Raw genomic sequence first — 12,450 nt, forward strand, 5'->3', positions numbered from 1 at the left:
CAGGTGACCCTCAGGGCAGGAACAGCCTGGGGTGACAGGGCCAGGCTAGAGGCTGCCCGCCGGCCTCTGCCGTTCTCCCTCCCACCCAGCACGGGGCTGCCCTCATCTGCCCCTTGGGCCCCCTCCTCGCTCAGCTCCCTTACCCGTCCCACGTCACATCCTCCGTCCCCACCCGGGCTCCCAGCAGGGACACTGGCCCTCCTGAGACATCATCATATCCTGTAATATGATCGGAATCTGAATATATCTTTAAAATGACAAGATTGAAATTAAAATTTAAATAAAGAATTGCTTTTCTGTGAGTTGCTCCGAAAGCAGTGATTTAGCAGCAAATTGATAGAGAGAGGTAAGCACTGGTCCTTTAAGCCATCATGCGGTTTCCGGCGTGCGAGCCAGAAGTGTCTCAATTTAACACATCATTGGTTAGTATTATTAGAAATTTCATCGGGCCCCGGAGCACATGATGGCGCTGATCCAGAGGGGGGACCGAGGGCGCCGGCCGGGGGCCCGGGGGGCCAGAGAGGGCAGCCTCGTTAATGAGGGCAGAGGGGACCCCAGAGAGCCTCCCTCGGCCCTAAGCAGGAATTGACGGTGATTATTCTCTTGTTTGCAGTTCAGTAGCCATCATGAAATGGGAATGGAGAAACTCATAAATGTCATTGCTCTTCCCCGAGGCCACAGATTTATAGCTTTGGTGTCTGTCAGTGTGTCCTCCTGACCCTGTGAAACCCGGGCTGGGAACAGGAGTCCGTGGAGACAGCGTGACTAAAGAGCCGGCGCCGGTGAGCCCCGTGAGCAAGGCCCAAAGCTCTGTCCCAGGCCAGCCCCGCCAGCAGCTTCGGCTCTGAGGTCACCTCGTTGAGGGCACAAATGGCCGGAGGGCTTGAATGTCAACACTGCCATCGCTCCCCAGAGCGGGGTCCAAGGACCACCTGCATCACCTGGTAGGCTTGTTAAAGGGCCACATTTTGGGGTTCCCCCACTCCAGACCTTCTGATTCAGAAGCGCTGGGGTTAGATCCAGAAACCTGCCCCCCCCCCCAGATCCTTATGTGCACTAACGCTGGGGAACCCCTACAACTGAGGTGGTCGAACCTGTACCTGTGTGACCTTTTAAGTCAGTGCTCTCATTGATAACCTGGCAGGTCCTAAAGAGCCAACAATCTAGGTGTATAATCCATGAGCTGGACTCTAAACAGCCCAGACACCAGCCTGGTCAGGGTGGCTCAGTGGTTGAGCGTCGATCTATGAACTAGGAGGTCTCGGTTCGATTTCTGGTCAGAGCACATGCCCTGGTTGCAGGCTCGATCCCTAGGGTGGGGCGTGCAGGAGGCAGCCGATCAATGATTCTCTCTCATCGTGGATGTTTCTGCCTCTCTCTCCCTCTCCCTTCCTTTCTGAAATCAATAATAAAAATATATTTTTCTTAAATAAGTAAATGAAAAACCCAGACACCAAAATAGCTCCTCCCCAAGCCTGAATCCCACCCACCCCCCACCCCCCATTTCAATATCATTCCTTTACGTAAGGGTTGCCTTCCTGGGGCTTCACTTTTGTCGTGCAGGGTCCCCGACAGGTTCCCACGCGCAGTCCCAAACACCAGTCCGGGTACAGTTTCTAAAAACCAGCGCCCATCAGTCTGCACGGGTGCCCTTAGGGTGAAGAACCTGAGCGCCTTGCAGTGGAGGGGACCCGGGAAGGGAGCGGCACGTCCACTCTGCAGGGAGTGGCCTCCCCAGCGACGCTCAGTCCTGGAGCTGGCAGCGCTGTGATGAGGAGACCCGAGAACCCTCCAGAGTAAGAGAGAAGGGACAGCGTGCTCCCCAGCTGCTGGGCCCAGGACACCAGAGCCTCCACCATCGGCGTGCTCCCAAATCGACGTGCCTCTGCCGCGGACCTCTGCCGGGCGTGGACGCGGAGCGGCACTGGTTTCCTCATGTTGCCCAACTTCCAGACGGAACTCTCCCCTAGGGTGTATGAGCCGCAGGCACATGCTGGTGTTCTAGCTGCAAGGGAAGCTGGCAGAGCCTGTTTTCCGGCTCCCACCTCAAATCAGAAAAGATGCCAAAGGGCTCAGGCCACACCAGCAGGCCTCTGTCAGAAGGGGCCCTCAGAATCCGAAGCTGGGGTGTAGGGGGTGTCACACCAAAGCTCGTCTTTCCCAAATTAGATAGAAGTGACAGGGAGTCATGAGACAAAAATGAGGCTGCAGATCCGCCCCAGGTCACCCATGGCTTCTCAGTTGTCCTCCCTGTGGCTTCTCAGTTTTCATCCAAGCCCCCCCCCCCCCCCGCCCCGCCCCATCCCCTAGCAGCATGTGCCTGGGGAGAGGCTGCAGTGACTTAGTTTTAGCATTTATGTAATTACATCCCCTGCTATAGTTACGCTGCCCCGTCCTCTGGGGAACACAAAGGGATGCATGTAAAACTGGAGCGTTTATATGTCAAGAGCAACACATGAAGGGCTTTGGATCTTTTGCTGTTTTGCAATGTGCACAGTAGACTGTGTCTCCCTCTGTGTTAAGTGGCTTTAAACAGCATTCTGTAATACCTTACAAATGTGTGCCCAGACCCTCTGGGAGGGCTTGGCTGGACCCTCCGAGCTCCCGTGGTGTTGACTAGAATCACTCAGTGGCATTCTGATCTCTGGTCTGAACTGGAGGGTCTGAGAGACCCAGGCAGAGGCTGTGAGTCCCCTTAAAGGGCTCGGCTCCGAGCTGGCGCAATGTCACGGCATCGCGGCTCTCTTTCCTACGGTCCCTCCTCCAGCCTGTCATCCTCACGGGTCCTTGGGGTGGGTGTGTCCCATGCCGCTGGTGTAAATTTCTCGGGGGTGAGAAGCAAGCCTTGACCATCACTGCGTCCAGTGCCCAACAGGGCTTCTGGCCCACGGGAGCACGGAAGCAGTGTCTGACCAATTCCACCAATTCTACCCCCGTGCGGGCTGGGGCCCTCGGCTCCCTGGTGGGGAAGGGCTGCTCCTGTGAAGGGCGGGGCTGGCTGTCCTCAGTGACACTCGGCAGAAGGCAGTCCCCGCCAGCACCGCACACGTGACAGCAGGGTGAGGGCTTGCGGGTTCATCGGCAGGGACGGGTCCCGGGTGCTGGCCCTGTCATTTCCCCCGGAGGAGGCCCGCGTGAGCCCAGCTCTGTCAGAGGTGCGTAGGCTGGAAACACACTGACTGTGCTGTGGGGTCCTTTGGGGGTGACTTCCGCCCGAATCCATCAGCCTTATTGGATGCAGCCTAGTTTGGGGGCCCAGCACCAGCCCCGCCCATTCTGGAATCGCTCCCTGATGTCCAGGCTCTGTCGGTTCACTGTCTTCTGATCTTCTTGGCAACAGTGGAAGGAGCTGAGTTCCGGTTTCTGTAGAAGATGCCCCCGCCCGTCTCCCCCCCCCCGCCCCGAGGCGGGCACCAACCTCGGCACCCAGTCGTCCACAATACCAGGCCCACGAGCAGGGGCAGAGGTTTGGGGCACCAAGCCTCCGAGCAGCCTCCAGGGCAGCGGTGTTGGAGTCCCAGCACACAAGGCCCCCACAGTCTGGAAACCCCCTCTCCCCAATGAGGGGAACGCGTTGCACCAGGTTGCCCAAGCACACCACACCGCCTCACCCCCCTGCTCGGTTGCTCACGTCATTTACTCCTCCTGACTGCACTCCATGCATTGACACATGCATCAAACCTACAGTGAGGCATGTTCCTACTGTTGGCCAACACTGTAGCCCACAGACCCTGCATTCATTCCCTGGGCACCTGCACCCGGCCAGGCACGGACTGGGCCGGGCAGCGTGCCGGCTCCCTCCCTCATGGAGCTGGCCCACCAACGCAGGGTCAGCACAGCCCTGAGAGGCAGCGCGCCAGCTGTTGTCACAGATGTTGTGCACAGGGCGTAGGAGCTGGAAGAAGCAAGACACGTGAGGGCCCCCAGGGAGGCTCATCCTTCAAACCACCCGGACCCTGCTGGCCCGTGTGGCACCTCTGTGCAAAGCAGGAAACCGTGCTCCCTCTGGGTGAACACGTTAGAAAAGGCAGCCCCTCTGGACTGCAACAGCTTCATGGGCGCACAGCCTGGTGAGCGGGTGACACTGTGGGAGGGAACGTGGCTCTGCGTCCCCAGCGGTGTCAGCCCCTCGCCCCTCGGCCAGGCATCTCTGCAAAGTGCACCGCCTGTGCCCCGCACACCTTCCCCCACGGGCACGGGCCCCGATGCAGCCCTGTGGGCGGGCAGCGTGTAACTGGCTCTCCCCGAGCTGATAGAGCATGAGCCAGGCGCCCCGGGAGGCTTCCTGCAGGAGGAGGCTCCCCAGCACCCCCCACCCCCACAGCGGGCGCCCGGGCCCGAGCAGCCGCCTCACAGAGTCCCATCCATTACGGATCAGGGTCTTTAGTGTTCTTCAGTCGCTGAAAGAAGCAGGATGCTGTCAGCTACCGTAAAAATGTGACCTTTGAAAATTTACAAGAGCTCGGGTTTAAAAGCTGCTGCGTTAATGATGCATCCCATTAGCATCTCATTAAAGGGAGGCAGAGAGAATCCTGCTCCGGCTGGATGATGGGCAGATAGGGCCTCTTCGTGGTGCCAGGCAGGAGGGCTGTCCTCGTCGGCCTCTGTCTGCAAGGGCCATCGTGTCACCGGAGAGAGCACGGCCAGGGCCGCGGGGGAAAGGCCAGGTGTCCGGCGGCTTCACTGATGTCCCGGATGGACAATGGCAGTGGCAGGAGGTCAGGGAGGCTCTCCCAGCCCTGTCTCCCCCTCCTGCTTCTCACCCCCCACCCCCCCACCCCCCCCCCCCACACACACACACACACATGCGCCCGGAGCTGTTGTCCTGGTTGTTTCTGTGGCATTCTCACAGAATGCAGGGCAGCCCCCTGGCTCGCAGTGGGATCCAGAAGCCTGGCATTTGGGCTGGGGTGGCCTGGGAAGCCTTCGGTGACTCTCGGACCTCTGACCTCCGGACCATGGGGGAGGCTTAGAGCCGGGGCTTCGGGCCCACACAGCCCCCAGAGCCCACACGTTTCCCTGGACCTGGGCCATTGGCAGGCGGAGGGGGCCCGGTCGCCGGGTGCCTCGGCGCACCGCACACCCACGTCCGTGTTTTTTCTGGAGGACGCAGAGGACAGAATGTTCGCGTCACTCCTGTAATAAAAGAAATAAAAACTCCTGAACTGCAAGTTGCCCCTCGCTCCAGAAGCTGCTGGTGCCGGGGAGAATACAAGTGGCCTTGTTCATCTTCCCTGAAGCAAAAAGGGGTTCGGCGTTTCTCACAGCAGAACACAGTTCTTGTACGGAAGAACTTGCTTGTAATGTTCATGAAAGACACAGCCAGACAGCAAGCCAGTTGTCACCACACCCAGTCACCCCCAGCCAGCACCCCAGAACCCCCTGCACCCCAGCTTCCTTCTGGCGTCTAAGTCCCCACTGTTGGCGTAGGTGCCGAGTGCTCCCTCTGCTGGGACTGGCGGCCCCGTGCCTCGGGCAGGGCTGGGCACAGGACAGGGGCCCAGTTCTGTGGAACAAACCAGCTAACCAAGAAGGCACCGGCGACCGAGCTGGCAGGAGGGTTTTGGAAGCAATGTCAGGGCAAACACTGGGGCTCGCGAAGTTGTAGAGTTCAGAATCTGGTTCCCCCTCTTGAGGGGGCACCCCAGCCGCGCCTGCTGTAAGGACCAGGCCCAGGCCCTTGCCTTCCCTGTCAAGGGACCAGGCAGGGCCCTGACACTGATTACGCAGAGGAGAAATGAGACAGAGGAGGTCCCTGTGGACCAAACCTACCTCTGGCCTGGGAGAGACCCAGGGTAGCAGAGAGGGTCTGCAGCGCCCCCTACTGGCAGGAAGGGTTTCTGTCTTACCAGTGAAGGAGGATGCTGGTGAGGAGGCTGAGGTGTCTGCCTTCAAACTTCACCCCAAACTGGGCCCTGGATGGGACGTCACACAGGATTCCCCCCGCCCCCCCCCCCCCGCCCTCAATGCCTTTGATTACGGGGAAGCAGCCTGTGAGCCTCTGAACCCACCAGCACCCCGAGAACCTGGGAAGACAGAGGGGTGCAGACGGGGCGCCCTGGAGAGCTGTCTGTTTATTTAGAGAACGCTGCAGAAGCCACACTGTTGTTCCTTAAGTTCCGGAAGACTGTTGGAGAACGTGGCTAAGTCCCCACCCCTCTCGCCATCTGTCCCACGGACAGCAATGGGGCAGGAGTCTCCGACTAGGAAGCTTGTCCGTTGAATTGTTCTTCCCTCGGGAGATTCCTCTTTCCCTTTGTTTGCCGCTCTGTTCTCAGATGCCAAGCATCCGAAACGCAGGCCAGAGCTAAGGTGCAGCCCAATGCAGTTAGCGCAGCGCAGCTATGGGCCTAATGGGATGCGGCTCCGCTCCTCCCAGCGGCCCCGTGCAGGCTGTGGTCCTCCCCAGGAGGCTTCAAAGCCCCACTAGGGGCCCTCTGCCCTCCCTGCTCATGCACCCCCCCCCCCCCCACCCCGGGGACCTACTGTCAGGGAGGCCAGCAGGAGGCACTGCCCCACCGGCCGGGGCCCTGGCTCAGCTTCCATCAGCATCACCAGGACCATGGCCTCACCTCAGAAAGGCCTGCAGACACCCCGTGGGGCTCCTTTGGCCTTTGGTGACTGTCTCCAATGGGCAGCTGTTTCTGCCCCCCACCCCACCTCGCTCTTCACCCCCAAACCTGTTGGACTCTGGCTGAACTCCTGGGAACCACGGTCGCTCCTGAAACTACCTCTGCTGAGACCCACACCCCCTCCCATCCCAGTGATCCCAGTCCCAGGCTCTCCGACCTGCTTTCTGGATTTTTATTTTATTTATTTTGTTTGTTTATTTGTTTGTTTGTTTACTGCTTATTATACAGGGTGGGTCAGAAGCAGGGTTACAGTTGTGAGTCTGTGCTGATCTTCATTCGCTATTGTATTGTTTTCCATGGGGACAACTGTAAGCCTGCGCCTGCCCACCCTGTCATTGTAGTGATGATAATGGTAATGGCCATAGTAGGACCTTTGGCAGATACAGGAGAGTGTAGGCAAGAGAATAAACGCCACCCCGAACCCTCTCCCCCAAGGACAGCACCCCTGCGAACGTTTTAGCTTCTCCCTCCGACACATACTGCTCACATGGTGCGGGGATAGCTGTGTCACTCTGGGTCCCGCGTCTCTCGTGGCATTTTGCCGTCTCCTTGAGAACGCCCAGGAAACGTGAGTTTTCACGATTGCAGAACATCCCATCATCCGGCTGAGGCTCGGAGACCAGCGCCGTCCTCATGGCTGCTTTCACCCTGGGGTTCCTTGCTCTTTCGTGATCTCAGTTAGAGAGTGAGGCCTGCCTCCCTCCTGGCGGCAGGACGGGAGCTGTCCTCCCACCAGCCTGGGTCCCCCCCCCCCCGACCCCCACCCCCGCCGTCCCCACCCCCCGCCCCTATCTCCTCCCAAGTGGGACTTCTAGGGCCTCCGGGCTGGTGTGGGGGCAGGGTGGGGCCTGGGAGCTGAGCTTTGGAGAGCCGCTCTCTCATGTGTCAAAGGGCCCGGTGTACGGTGGCACTGAGCCTGCACTGAGTATGCAGTCGGCGCTCAGCACATGCCTGTGGGTATTGTTACAGTTTATGAATGCCCCGGGGGCTGGAGGACTTCACAGCTCAGGGCAGACGCTCTTTTCTTTGTGATGGCTCCAGTGGCGTGAGTGGCCACAGAGGGGGGCCAGGGGGGTCCTGGGGTGTGTGCCCCAGAGGCGGGAGCTTAGCAGAGGCCACAGCTGCTACCACTGAGCCACAGTGCTGTCCTTCCCCCGTGGACCGGCCCGTGGCTCAGGCAGCAGCAGGACTGCTGGGGTGCAGGAAGGGGACACGGATCCCAGGGCAGCACCCTTGCCGGGCTGTGCTCACCCTCCTGCTCTGCTTCTCCCCAGGCGCCCGGCATCTCCAAAGCAGACAGTCAGTCCCAGGGACTCACGACCAGCATCCGGTGGGGGCAGACGCCCATCAATCAGGCCACGCCCTGGGACACCGATGAGCCGCCCTCCAAACAGATGAGGGAGAGCGACAATCCAGGTGTGTACTTCCTCCGTGGGCAGAGGCACCTATGCCCAGGGCTGGGAGAGGTGCTGGGGGCCTACCGGGTACCCCCGCTCTGCAGCAGGTCCTGACCCAGGGGCCCGCAGCAGCCCGGACCCCAGGCTGTGTTGAGTGGGGTGGGGGCACTGCATGTCATTCCCTGGGTGGTGGCTGTGTCTCTATCCCCTTCCCCTGCCACTCAAGAGAGTCTCTGGGAGGAAGCAGGGGAGTGAGAGTGACATGGTGGGAGTGACTTGGGTGGGCTCGGGGCGACTTTGAATAGTTATTCCCAAACAGCACCCTGATTCATAACAAGTTCCTCAAGTCACGCCTTCCAGTGAGTTCTGCCTTGCCAATGGTTACATGGGGAGGGGGCGCTCCACACCCCTCCCCAGGACGGGGGATTCACACACCACTTCCTACAGCAGGCCAGGCCTTCTGTGGACAGCTGGGACATAACCAGAGCCGTCCGCGCTATCTCCATCAGTCCCACACCCCCCTTAGGATGCACACGCCCGTCCCCTTGGCCCTCCGTGCCGCAGCCCTGCAGCTCTCTGGAGAGCCCACTCCTCCCCCTCCGAGTCTTCTGTGCGATCAACACCCACGTTCTTCAGCCCCGCCCGGAGCCCAGTTTCCAGTGCCTTTCCCTTCAGAGGGTTTGCTCCAATCTCATTGCTCAACAGTGATCCCCAGGACGGCAGCACGAAGGACCGCGTGGGGCCTGCCCAGGGCCTCCGCTCAGCCCCTCCGCTCTGCTCACCGCAGCCCGTGTCCCCTCTGCTCTGCTGGCAGCCGCATCGCATGCTGTCTCAGCAGTAAGAGCCCAACGCTGTCCCGTGGCTGCCCTGACCCTGGCCATCGCCTCGCAGGCTGGTGAGGCAGCTAGGGGCGGAGGCCCAAGGGCCAGAAGGCCTTGTCCCTTGGGATCTCTGAGGTTCCTGCTTCCCTTGCTGACCAGTGCCTCGTCCTCCCAATATTGTCACCTGCAGACTTAGTCATCCTTGGTGACAGGTGAGCAGAGTTTGGCTCACACCCTCAGACACCTCTCTCCAGGCCTCGGCATCCTCGGGGCCGCCCCCCTCATACATCGGGGCCTCCGCCCCACGGCACCTCTGGATCTTCCCACAGAGCTGTCTGAGACCTCCTGCTGCGCTCAGAAGTTCTGGAGCATTTTCTAGGGCCCCCGGGCTAACCCTGGAGAAAACTGAGCTTGGCAGGCCGTGCTTTGTTCTTGAGACCCCAGGCTGGCTTGTGGTGACGCCACCTCCTCTTCTCCAGGCTGAGGGACAGTCTCCCCTCGGCAGCCCTTTCTAGAATCTTGCTGGCGCTGCTTCGCCGACATTGGCCAGCCTCTCGTTTCCTCCCGCCTCTTGGTGATCAGAGCTGTTGGTTTGCACGGCTGGGACGGGACGTGCCTCGTTCCATGGCATCTCCATGCTCGCAGCAGCCCTGCAAAGTTGGCGTCATTCCTGTCCCATTGCAGATGAGGAAACTGACTCGGGGAGGCTTGTGCCTGAGGCCACTCAGCTGGTGAGGGCAGAACCAGGCCTAAAGCGCGGTCTGGCTGACTCTAAGCCTCGCTCTAAGCCTCGCTGTCCCCACCAGGCCCGGTGGCTCTCCCTTTGGACAGCTCCTCGGGGACAGCGCCCTCTGGTGGTTGGATAGTTGCCCTGCCGCCTTGATTCTTCTCTTTCTGTGAGGGAGCTCCCAGCCCCAGCTTCTAGCCTCTGGGCTGGTGGCCCACCCTCCTTCCTCAGTGCCTCGCCCTCCGTCTACACGGCCACTCCAGAGGCATCCGGAAAGCTGAGGTGACAAAGACCTACATCTACACCCGTTCAGTCGGAGGCAACACAGACGGGCCTTGCCTGTCGCAGGATCCTCTGGTCTCACTCATAAGCCGGCTTGAGTCCCCTCAATGGCAGCTCGCTCAGGGGGCCCTGGCCCTGCCCTGCCTGCCCTGGGCTTGCGTCTTGTACCAGGCCTCGGGAGCTGCACCCCCTTGTTCAGCCACACGTTCCTTCAGGACCAAAAAGGACTTCTCACATCCCCCCCTCCCCCCGAGGCTGGCGATACAGAGGTTGCCCGGCCCCCCAGTGAGGCCATAGAGAGCAGCCCCTCCTGACTTCCCACACCGCCCACACCCCCAGCTCTGCCCTCCTGCAGCTCCCGCCCCCGCACGGCATTGGGCTCGGCTGCTCTTGCCTTGCCCAGCGGAAACTCTCATCGCAATCCAGCCATCTCCGCCCCCTCCGTGATTCTCCGAAGAGGAAGGGGAAGTGCCAGCATGTATGGGGCATTTAGCACATGCCAGGCCCTCTGCTAGTGGTTTCAAAATATGATGTTTTCCTCGTTCCGTGCTTCCCAGGAGACCTATGAGGTGGGTGTTGCTAGTTCCAGGTCACAGATGGGAAGAACGAGGCTCAGAGGAGATGAGCAACTGGCCCAGGCTCTGAGCTAGTAAGGGGCAGAGCCAGGCTTTGAACCCAGATCTCGTTGAAGGCCTCCCCATTTTTCTGTCTGTTCTGTTGCCTCTCAACCTGTCCCAGGAAGACTGCGGTCCCTCCCGAGCCCTCGCAGCCACCTGCTCACATATCCTGAGGCGCCGCTCTCCTGCTCCTGTCATCGCAGGTGCTTATTCTGTGAGCTCCTGGGCACAGGTGTCTTGCCCACCCCTGTGACGCCGGCGCCCAGCCCAGGGCCTGGGGCAGCCGGTGTTTGCTGAGTGAATGTATAACCGGCGGATGACATCTCTTCCATCTCCCTTGCAGGCACAGGGCCGTGGGTGACCACGGTGGCCGCCGGGAGCCAGCCCGCCCTGATCGCACACTCCTATGGAGTGGCCCAGCCTCCCACCTTCAGCCCGGCTGTGAACGTCCAGGCCCCGGTCATCGGGGTGACCCCCTCACTGCCTCCACACGTGGGGCCCCAGCTCCCGCTGATGCCAGGCCATTACTCGCTGCCACAGCCGCCCTCTCAGCCACTGAGCAGCGTGGTGGTCAACATGCCCGCCCAGGCCCTGTATGCCAGCCCACAGCCCCTGGCCGTCTCCGCACTGCCTGGCGTGGGGCAGGTGGCCCGCCCGGGACCCACGGCGGTGGGCAACGGTCACATGGCAGGGCCCCTGCTGCCTCCACCACCGCCAGCCCAGCCGTCGGCCACTCGCCCCAGCGGTGCCCCTGCCACCAACGGGCCCCCCACGACCGACTCCGCCCACGGGCTGCAGATGCTGCGGACCATTGGTGTGGGGAAGTATGAGTTCACCGACCCCGGGCACCCCAAAGGTAAGTCCCGCTGCCACGTGCTCCCTGTGTGCCTGCGTCTGTGCCTCCCCCACGTGCTCACTGCGACGTGCACGGACAGGAGCGTGCTTCCTGGTGGTCTGTGCTCCCCAGCAGCGCCCTCTGACCCCTCCCACCCTGGAGGCTGCAGTAGGGCCCCCCGGCCTCGGACAGAGGAGAAGGAGGAAGACAGGACAGGGGTGCAGGCCAATGTGAGTGGGCAGGAAGAGGAGGGGAGGGCGAGTCTGCCAAGTCCAGGGTCCTTATGCTCCCAGCCCAAGCCCTAGGCCATTTCACCTCTGACCCCAAGGCCAGGCCACGTGCAGAGTGAGCAGGCGTCATCTGTTCCCCCTGAGGGCTCCATGAAACAGTCCCTTGGGCCTTTTCCATCTTCCAGCCACGCGGACAGAGGGAATCTGAACTGTCCGTGTTCCTCCCCAGAAAAGCACCCTCCGCCGTGCCATCGGATGAGAGCGCCTCCCCGGGCATTCGCCGAGGCCCAGGAGACACTCCCAGACCATCCTGAGCCCGTTGGATTTTTTTGTTTCAAGGACCCAAGGGTGGCTCTGTGAGGCTCTGACGGGGCCCCTAGAGCCGCAGACAGCCAGGCCTGCTCCTCCTGAGTGCGGAAAGGAGGCAGCTCGGCCTGGGCCCGGTGCAGCAGGAGGGACCTGGCCAGCGGTCTGCCTGCTGGGGGACCCAGGCCTCGTGGAAAGGGGCGGGGAGGTGGACCTAGGAAGTGTGGGTCTCTGGGCACGATCCTCAGCCCCCCTATTTACAGCCCCTGAGACTGCATCTCGGGGGCCTTGCCTCCTGTGGAGCACTGGCTCCAGCCAGCTGTTCTCTTCCCGCCTTTGCTCATGACTCTCCACCTTCATCCTTTCGGGTGATTTCCAGGCCTTGTCAAGCACCCCCACAACCTAGATCTTCACTGGGTTTCGTTCCCAGTCTCATGGCGCCCTGACTGTCTTTGTTTTGGAAAAAAGCACTAGTTTTAAACAACAAAATTATAGAAAATTACATCTAAATTCTGGTAAACTCTTGCTTTGTTTAAGATCTTTAAAAAAAAAAAATAAGACTAAAATAATTTTTTTTGTTTGGTTAAGCTCTCTCTCCCTTTA

General features: G+C 60.6%; 1 protein-coding gene across 1 annotated transcript in view; it reads left to right on the forward strand.

Annotated features, from left to right (window-relative positions):
- Positions 1–12,450, forward strand: part of KLHL29 (kelch like family member 29) — a 268,142-nt gene that overhangs the window by 203,224 nt on the left and 52,468 nt on the right. The window contains exons 4-5 of the mRNA XM_079791884.1: positions 7,907–8,048; positions 10,820–11,332. Of these exons, the coding sequence (XP_079648010.1) occupies positions 7,907–8,048; positions 10,820–11,332 (655 nt within the window). The remainder of the gene's footprint in view (positions 1–7,906; positions 8,049–10,819; positions 11,333–12,450) is intronic.

The sequence above is a fragment of the Cnephaeus nilssonii genome (assembly GCF_951640355.1).
Source record: "Cnephaeus nilssonii genome assembly, chromosome: 15".
NCBI lineage: Eukaryota > Metazoa > Chordata > Mammalia > Chiroptera > Vespertilionidae > Cnephaeus > Cnephaeus nilssonii.